The sequence below is a fragment of the Mastomys coucha genome, unplaced genomic scaffold, assembly GCF_008632895.1.
Source record: "Mastomys coucha isolate ucsf_1 unplaced genomic scaffold, UCSF_Mcou_1 pScaffold5, whole genome shotgun sequence".
In the NCBI taxonomy this organism is placed as follows: Eukaryota; Metazoa; Chordata; class Mammalia; order Rodentia; family Muridae; genus Mastomys; species Mastomys coucha.
In genome coordinates this window covers 46,017,255-46,026,987 of record NW_022196911.1, presented here as the reverse complement: position 1 = coordinate 46,026,987, position 9,733 = coordinate 46,017,255, and the positions used below count along the sequence as shown (strand labels likewise).

The window sequence follows — 9,733 nt, the reverse complement described above, 5'->3', positions numbered from 1 at the left end:
ACCCTATAAGTGTAATGAATGTGGAAAATCCTTCAGTAGGAGTACAAACCTTACAAGACATCAGAGGACTCATACATGAGAAAAGTTTTCACCAACCCCTTTGTTTTAATTAATTTTTTGATACTAATTAGATTTCACATTGATGTAGATTCTTAGTAATCATAACTAATGTGGTAACCTTCTAGTTGAACTACAATGTAGCATACCAGATAAAACTATAGAAGAGTAACTGTATGATAATGGAGAACACGTGACTCAGAATTGAGTTAACTTAAGATTTGAGCAGCTAAGACATAAATGATGAAGACTTAGGCTGAAGATAACCTCTATTGTGTCACACTGGGAAACCTGAACTAGGCATCGCAGAGTTCACTTTGGATGGATAATGTGATAGTGATAAACTAGACAGCCAAATAATGTGGTTCAACCTAGTTCTAACCTCTCATTAGCTTGAACTAGACATGGTGTCTTTATCCAGTAATGAGAGATTTGGACTAAAGAAGGTATGTAGGGTCTTTATTAGCCCAAATGCCCAACACGGAGATGCAGGGAACTTTTTGGTAATTGCTGTTGTATTTGCTATGGAGATGTTTTTATTTCATAGTATTGTTTTAGGTTAAAGTTGTCTACCTCTGATTGTCCTTCAGATCCCCAAATTACTATCTCTCTTAAAATGTAGGCTAGTTGCTACTGGGTGGCAGATGAATTGTGCATATTTTAATGCCATAGCATGCTGTTTTGAATTCTCAACTAATAGTCATTAAACTGTTGTTGAATATATTTACTATATTTAGATGACAATGTGACTTAAATATGATCTTTAATTACCTAGGAATCAAATACATATCTTTTTGAATTATTGGACAGTCATAGAAATTTAAATTTAGATGAATTGAACACTAATTGTACTGGACAGATTTATGTCAACTTGACACGAACTAAGAGAAGGGAATCTCAGTTAAGAAAATGCCTCTATAAGATTGGGCTATAGGCATGCCTGTAGGAGGCATTTTCTTAATTAGTGACTGATGGGGGAGGACCATTGTGGATGGTCCTGGGTTCCATACAAAAGCAGGCTGAGCAAAGTGCACTCCTCCCTGGCCTCTGCATCAGCTTCTGCCTCCAGGTTCCTGCCTTGTTTAGTTCCTGTCCTGACTCTTTTGGTGACGAACAGTGATGTGAACATGTAAGCCAAATAAACCCTCTCCTCCACAAGTTGCTTTGGTCATGGTGTTTCATCACAGCAACAGAAACCCGAAGACACGAATAGACATAGGAATTCACAAATTAATAAAACATTTGCAATTCAAAACCTCAGGACCATCACAGGAATAGTTTATACATCATGGATATTATTTGATTTATTAAACACATATTGACTGAGTCCAGAATATGAGCCAGGTATTTTGAGGAAATCCTTGCAGGCTTTCTGGACGGCAGGGACCATTTAGTCCAAGAAGAGACAAGACATCATTCATAAGGATGGGTTGTATGGCCTAGAACAATGCTCAAGTTTTGGGGGAGGGGAAGTCTGGGAAAAAGAAACAATATTAAGGGACCTGGGTGTGAGCCTGGGTAAACAGCTAACAAAAGATTAGCAGGTTGTAAACTACATTTCAGCATCTCAGGAGAACAGCCGAATACATTCTCTCTTTGCAGAGAGAAGCTTGGCTCCCCCAGTCCTATCTCAGTGCTTCTTTGTGTGCTTACATCTGCCCTCTACAAGATACAATGAGAAAACTAAAATTAAGTTTATATATTTTTCTATTTTTCAGCAGCTATGAATGTGGCACTGTGCTGAGAGAAGAAATGATACCAAAATGGTAATGACACAGAACCCAGAAAAACTGTCAATTGGTTAAATATGAGAACAATTGGTTAAATATAAGAGGAGTCTAGAGTGATTTTCCTATTTTATTGAGTTGGATTTCATAATTGTAAACATAATATAACATGTTTCGGGGAACAGTGAGTATTGCAGAATTTCAGCAGAACCATTGTATCTAGTATGAATCTGGAGTGATGGTGCCGAAGCTTTGAAGTAGCCTTTTGTCAGTGATTGTTATCTGAGATGTTATGGGACTATTCTTTTGAACGATTCTCAGAACCTCTGTCTGTCGTGGTCTGCAGACACGCCTGGCAAATCAGGAAGTCTCAAATGGCTGAGTATTACTTGGATGATGGGAATTGTTTACATGCTGGATCTTTCAAGACATCTCATAGGTCAGATAAGTTTTGGTTTGTGGAAATCAAATTACTAAAGGAGTCTTTTCTGTAACAATGAGAAGAGCTTCTAGGAAGCTGTCCGTGTTCAGTCCTTGAGAGGCTGATCTCCCTGCTGCTGAGGATAAAGCTATCCAGCAGTGTCTCTCTGTATTTGATCAATTGTCCCTCATAGTAAAGAACACCCCCAAGTCATGGCCTCAGTTTGTAAGTGTTCCTGCTCAGATGGAATTGTATCCTAGGACTCAGAAGTCCAGAAACCACACAGCTATGATTGTAGAAGGTATTCCAATGGAAGGGCATCCTGAGACATGGGGGCCCAGGAACCTTACAGTTCTGAGGTGTCTCAATAGCAGGACATTCTGAGACATGGGAGTCCAGGGACTACACAGCTCTTAGATTTCCCAAAGGACAATGCCCTAGTGGAAGGGCGTGCTGAAACGTGGGAACCGAGGAACCACACAACTCTAAGAGGAAGCCTCCTCAGCAGAGGGTATCCCCAACTGAGCTGAAGCGCTCAGGGATTCAGCTCTGCTCCCCTTCCTTGATTCCTCCCTTCTCTTCACAGCTTCTTGGCTTCTTTGGATAAGAGTCAAACCAGGAAGCACATCTCATAAAAGACATTTATTGTAGGGTGCAAGGAGAGGAGGGATGAATTGAAGAGTGGCTCCTGGGAGTAGACAGCAGGGAATTGATCAAAGGCCAAGGGCTATATAGAGTTTCATAGGGGGCAACTTTTAAGGACAGGAATTTCCAGAGTGAGGTTTGATGGGATCTTGGGAGTGAACAGCAGGAAAATGAACAAAGGCCAGGGTTTATATAGAATCTCTTAGGGGGCAGGGCTTTTAAGGATAGAGATTTGCAGATTGAAGAAGATTGGTGGGACCTCAAGTCCTGAACTTGAGGAGCTCAGGGATTGGTGGGTTTTTTTCTGTCCATGGATTAGTGGTTGTTTCTCATCAGGCTTTTGTGGTTTACGGAGGTCCAGCCTTAGCGTGAGGAGTGTCCACACTAATTCAATAATAACTCAGAGTCAGTAGTGGATGTAAGCTGTCAGTTCAGGTGCTTTCTCTGTTCCAGAGGATTCTCATCATTCTCCCTTCTCCTTCCTTCTCATTCTTTTTCCTTTGCTCTCATGTTTTAGCATTCTCCTGACCAGAGAGTCTGAACCCAATCTTTTATTTACTAAAGTTATATCATCAAGGCATTGATCATTATTAGTAATATTTTTAGAAATTCTTAAATTTTCATTAATTTTTGAATCCCAGATCACTAGTGCCAACAACCCCTGCTTTCTTTAAAAAAAAAAAAGTAAACACAAGGCAAAAGCATGTTTCCTTATGTTTACACAGCCTGTTCTTCACAGGTAGCTGGGCTCAGCTTTTGTAGTTTCCTAGTGCAGCAGACAGCAGTCTTATTAACTAAATTCATGTAGGCACAGAGAGATGGCATGCTACTAGGGTTAAGATGATTTCTTACAAAGTTTTAAAGTTTATGAAAGTAAAGCAGCTAGCTCTTTCTAATATCTCTCTAGGCATTCTCATATCCTATTCTTCAAGTAACTAGGAAAATTAAGTACTAACTTTTTATATTCTTACACACCATCTTTTAATTCTCTAATCTGTGTTTCCTCTCATAGCAATTCCGTGGCCTCATAGCCTCTCCAATACTATTTGTTCCTAGATTGTATACAAGCCCTTTATCTCATATAAGATAAACCCATCTACCATTTGCTTGTACTTTATATATTGCTTCATTTCCTAGCCATGCCTTTTGTTTTTGAGATTGTTCTAATTCTCCATCCTTGATGTCCCCAAGTTCACCCTGGCTAATTAATGCAGCAGTCAGTGGACCGGAGGGTACATGCATCTTGTCATGATTCCACATTCAGAGCCAAGTCTGGCAATGAACTGTTTCTACAAAGGACCATGGAGGCTTTTGTGGCCTTTGTAGTTATGTTGTCTAGATCCTTTCCTGTGGCCCTAAAGGCTATGCGGAAGGCCTGTTCCTCATCCTCCATTCCTTTCCCGAGAACTACATCTGTTTCATTTATTATGGTGGGATTGGCTCTGAGTAATGGGAGAAGTATATTCCCCGAAAGAAAGATTGAAGGTAAAATAGCAGAGACAATAGATCATTTTCAGACCAACAGTAGTCATCAGCACCCATGGGGATTGTGGGAATCAAAGGCCTGGTGATGCTCCAGGAATAGGAACTGTGTCACACCTCTTCTTATGCAGCTATTCCAGACCCAGCAGTGGTTTTTTGTGGGAAGCTCAGGGATTGGCGGGTTTTCCCTTCTGTGTTCAGGGATTGGTGGCTTATTTTCATCCCCTTTCCCTGCATTAGGACCATGGGTTAGGAAGTCCTTTCCAGCCACAGTGCCTTTGACTGAGGCACCATTTCCATAGAGCTGCTCACGGAGGCTGGAAAGAGGTACTGCCAGAGTGGATGGCTGCTGTGTTGTTTCATGAAGGTCTCAGGCTGATGCAGGAAAGAAGGTAATGCCGCTCAGGACAGCTCCTGTACTTGTAGAAGGCAGCAGGTTGAGACAGGAAATGATGTATCAGCACCAAGGACAGCGGCAGGCTGAGGCATCACTGTTTTGACAAATGCCACCATTTTGACAACTCCTGTGGCAGCCATAAGCTGAGGCAGGAAGGAAGGTCCTGCCTGTGCCTTTATGGCTCTTGTGGCACAGTGTCCAACGTTTGGCTGTTAAGAAAACCTGCACCTGGTTCTTGAACTTGTTGCAGAATATTTGACCACACTGAATACCAAGATTGTGTTATTTACTGAAAAGAGCTGTTTCTGGTCATGGTATGGCTCAGCCCTTAGTACAGCTTTAATCTCAAACAAGTAAGGTAAAGTTAGTGTGTAGAAGGAAGCACCCATGCTTGAAAGTGATATGGAATTCAAAGGCAAAAAGATCAGAGAAAGATTTGACAGAATAAGATATGGCCAACTTTCATGAGAAGAAAGGTGAAAGGGAAGCTACTTAAAGGACAATGCAGAAAGGGGAAAAAACCAGGAGGCAATTTACTGCAAGAGATGTACAGAGAAAGTTGCAGAGGAGTACAAGCTAGACACCAGTGAAGACAGAATGAGCCAAAGAATGAGAAGGATCCAGTAGATTAGGACAGATTGCCAATGTCTGTATAATGGTAAGGCAATTCAGGAGAAGCTGAGAGAGAAGCCAGATTGAATCAGTCATCTTGGAGAGGAGTTTGAGCCAGAATAGCTAAGTTGAATCAGCAAGCCAGAGGTCAGAAAGAACAAGGAAGGATGAGCTTATTCAACAGTCAGTCTCAGAGGCTGAAAACTCTCCAGGCCTAGGTAAGGTTGTATGAAGGCTAGAAGCCTCAAGGACTCTGCCTAGTTTAGCAGATGGAGGCAGTAACCCTCTGAGGCAACAATTAGTCTGATAAAAAATACTTTTACCTAAAGAAAGGAAAGAAGGAAGGCAGTCTGTGTAGCAGACTTTTAACATACCCATATCTGGCATGAATTCTGGAGCGGTGGGACCAGGTAGCCTTTGTAGACTTTGAAGGAACCTTTGTAAATAGTGATTGTTACCTGGAATTTATGGAGTTGCTCTTCCTGAATGAATCACTAAAGCTTGGCATAACTTAGTCCCAAGACATACCTGGCAACCCAGAAAGTTTTGTATGTCTGAGAATTGCTTACATAATGATTCCCTCAGAAAACTCCCAGATAAGATGCTTTGGTATGTGGAAATTGGCTTACTAAAGGCATCTTTGTGTAACAATGAAGAGGCTCTGCAAAGTGGGGAGTCCAGTCCATCAGAGGTTGATCCACCTTTGAAAGGTTCAAAAAACTTGGGAATAAAAAATTTCAGTTCCCCAGGAAGCATAATGCGCTCCCCAGAAAGACCACTGACAATAGGCCTCTACTCAGTTGTGGCCCTGACTTATGGAGGACAAATCTGGAGCTGAGTGAGGTCCTGGGACACCTAGATGGAAGAGATAACAAGGCCAGAACTGAGCTGGTTTCCAAAATCCTTCAAACTCTCACCAAATTAGAGAAACTAACATAGCAGCCAATCAAAGTGGTGCTACTGCTTTGCCCCTAAAAAATCATATTAAAGGTTATTTACTCCTTCTGGAAAATTCCACTAACCCTGCATAAAAGGGGCCTATAAGGCTCTCAAGTCATCACCATTTTGAAGAATGGTTGACCCCTTAATGCTGGTTATTTCTCTTTGTTTGTCCTTACATATTATTTGAGTCTGGGGTCTTCCTTCAGCAATTCTTGGACCCTAACACATGATGCTTCTGAAAAGCCTAAATTCATCTGACAGTGGCTCTTTCTTGAGATCATCCAAGTGAATGCTGAACACCAACAACCCTGGAAGTTGACGGCTTAGAATATAGTTGAGGTAGGGCACTTGCCTACATTTATCCTAATTGGCATGAATTCATCTCTGCCCATAATGCCAGACTAGAACAGTAACTTAACTACTAACATTTCTATTCACAGTACATAGGATGGAGAACTCCTGGTCCCTGCTGACAAGTAGGTTCTACTTCAGGGTGCCCAAGGGAGTGAGCCAACTGATAGCAGAGCAACAGGAACAATGAAAAAATGGCAACCCCTACCACAAAAAGACCAGTACATCTAGAAAATTCTGGGGGTTTAGTTATTTGAGAGCAGTCAAAGTGACAGGAAATGAGACTAAAGGAAGATGTTGCACCCTGATGCAAAAGGTCTCTGCAACATAGCATTAGGAACGAAGTGGTAGCCAGGCTTGAAGAAGTTAGATTGGTCCTCTATAAACTTTAATTTGCATACCCATAACTCATAGGGGTAACAAATGGGAAAACAATTTAGTTGCCTCCCAACCCATTTATTTCTTAGCCTGGATCCTAATGAAAGAAAGTCTGCCAGGCAGTGGTGGCACACGCCTTTAATCCTAGCACTTGGGAGGCAGAGGCAGGCGAATTTCTGAGTTCAAGGCCAGCCTGGTCTACAAAGTGAGCCCCAGGACAGCCAGGCTATACAGAGAAAAAAAAAGAAAAGAAAGAAAGTCCATCAAGGAAATGGGTGTGGCATGGTGAACAACAGGAATAATAAAGAGAGCTCATAAGGGAATCATAGCTAGAGACATTTGAGGAGAAAGCTGTCACTCCAGTTTGTTTTAAGTTGATTGAATCTTTAAGACGGTCTCATCCAAGCTGCTGTTGAACTCAATGTGTTGCTGTCTTTTATATTCAGCAAGCCCTCTACCAACTGAGCTACAATCCAGTGCTGTTTAGAGGCAGTGCATGTCTCTGTGTGTGATATACACAGCAGGTGCCTATGAACGCACACAAACCCTCCCACATACATGCAGAAGGCTACCCATATGATATTCATTCCCTACTGACTTCCACTAGCCCCAGCAGAAATGGATCAGATAAAAGGAAGTTTCACTTCTTTCATCAAAAATTTTGGGAGATGTCTCTCCTCCTAGCTAGCCAAGGCACACAGTGTGAATGCCTTTGCTCCTTTCATCAGCGGAAATGAGATTCCTGGTCCCACCTACTTACCAGGGCCTTGCTCAAGGTATTTCATCATCAGTGACTGTTTCCTCTTTTCTTATTGGTGTAAACCTTAGTGCTTTGTCTGTTTTAGATAATGAAGTGCTTAGGAAGCTGCCTAACACAGCTAGTGCAAGTGTTATTTAATTGTCATATAACTGGAAGCTGATGTCTAAATTTACTATCATGTCATCCAGAACCCACGGCTCCTAGGAGAACCACTACGCTCTCAAATCAAATGTCTTCGAGTCTAACCACTTGGATTTACTATAACCCCTAAGCTTCCCAATGCCATGGGGAACTTTTATTAATTGTGAAGGATTTAGTCTTTAGCTTCTTTGTTCAAAAGGACCTCTTACAACTTAAACTAACCCACTTATGATAGTCTCTGCTCTGCCCTGTGGCTGGTTACCTCTCCTCAGTTTTATATGTCTGTCTTCCTCCTTGTCTGGATCTCTATCCCGAGTCTGACTGAAGAATATCTCCTCTGTGTCTCATTGATGAATCTCACTCCTTAAACTCTTTCCCAGAGTTCCTAGTTCTGCCTGGAAGATCCACCTATCATATCCTGCTTTGCTATAGGCTGTTCAACTCTTGATTAAATCAGTCAGAAGGTGTCAGAGGATGTTTACAAAACAGCTAAGACAGGTGAGGTTTAACAATAGCAAAGGCTGGTCTGTAGTCAGATCTCTGCTGGTACAGAAATCACCATTTGAATAATACAAAGGCAATCTTACACAATGCACATAATGATCATCCCAAACTTATAAGAGGTATATAAGGAGGGAGGGTATGCCACACACTGCCTGTCACAGAAACCCCTAGGTCTAGTGTCCTTTCTCTCCCTCAAACACACCGTGGTCTGGGTTTTTAGTTTATTTTGCTGCTGTTTCAGGTGAGATTTGATTGTTAGGAATCAAGCCAGCAGATGCTATGTCACTGTCCTACAGCCATCCCTAGCTCGCACCCTGAATCTGTCCTGCCCATAACTGATCAGAGTCTGTTCATCTGTCCACTTGGAACTTCCATTGTTTTTGTATCACACACAAAATATATCCACATTCCTACTATGGCAATCAGAACCTCAGAGTGAAGCACAATGTCATCTTGAGCGCTCTTTTCGTTCCCTGTGCCTGGTGAAGATGCTAGTCTTACTAAGCATCAAATACCTTAAGGCAGCTTCTTTGTGAGCAGCTCTTCCTGGGACAGTCAAATCTCCCAAACACCCTTGCTCCTTCTCGCTCTATAACCCCCAACACAGCTCTGCATTCCTGTCATTCAATGCTTGATGACTATATCCTGTTTGATGGATCACCTTCCCTAGTCACACCGACCCTCCAGTGCAGGATTTATTCTGTTTCTCCACCCTCTGCTCAGTTCCTGGACCTATATATATATATATATATATATGTGTGTGTGTGTGTGTGTGTGTCCTAAGTGAGAGGATAATATCTTTAAAGCCCAGGATAGAGTCGCTGACATTGCATCCTAACGGGTGGCCAGCAGTTCCAGAAATGCCAATCTGAAATCATATTTTTTAAATTGAATTTGTTTCACTTTTTTATCAACAAGAAAGTTGGTATCTCCAGTGAGAGGTTCTCTTACATCACTCTGTACTCAAACCCCAGGAAAAAACAGTCATCCAAACATCTCTATATACCATCCCATGCTCCCAGAGAGACTTGTTTACTTTGTAGAGACTTCCAGAGCCTTCGCTCTTTTTCTGGCAACCCTGCTACTCCAAACCCACACTGCACTCAGGGACTACCATGACTCCTTGGTCCAGCTCCGACAGAGGCTGTAGAACAGGTCGAGAGAGAGCGGTCCTGACTGTCTTTCTAGCCCTTTCTCTGCCTCTAAGCGCTATTACGAAGTTTCTGGACATTCCCTGGCTTTGTTTGTAGTTCCCAGGGTCTAGTTCCCTTAATAACAGCATCCTGGACCTTACTTCACAGCAGCAACGCCTGTGG

General features: G+C 42.1%; 2 protein-coding genes across 3 annotated transcripts in view; both read left to right on the top strand.

Annotated features, from left to right (window-relative positions):
* Positions 1 to 1,215, top strand: part of Zfp2 (ZFP2 zinc finger protein) — a 5,418-nt gene extending 4,203 nt beyond the window's left edge. For both annotated transcript variants that reach the window (XM_031351763.1, XM_031351764.1), the window contains exon 3: positions 60 to 1,215. In XM_031351763.1, coding sequence (XP_031207623.1) covers positions 60 to 79 — 20 coding nt within the window. In that variant the 3' untranslated portion in view covers positions 80 to 1,215. The remainder of the gene's footprint in view (positions 1 to 59) is intronic.
* The window catches only part of Znf454 (zinc finger protein 454), a 124,740-nt gene that overhangs the window by 20,665 nt on the left and 94,342 nt on the right, over positions 1 to 9,733 (top strand). The window contains 1 exon segment of the mRNA XM_031351756.1: positions 1,776 to 1,823. Coding sequence (XP_031207616.1) covers positions 1,810 to 1,823 — 14 coding nt within the window. The 5' untranslated portion in view covers positions 1,776 to 1,809.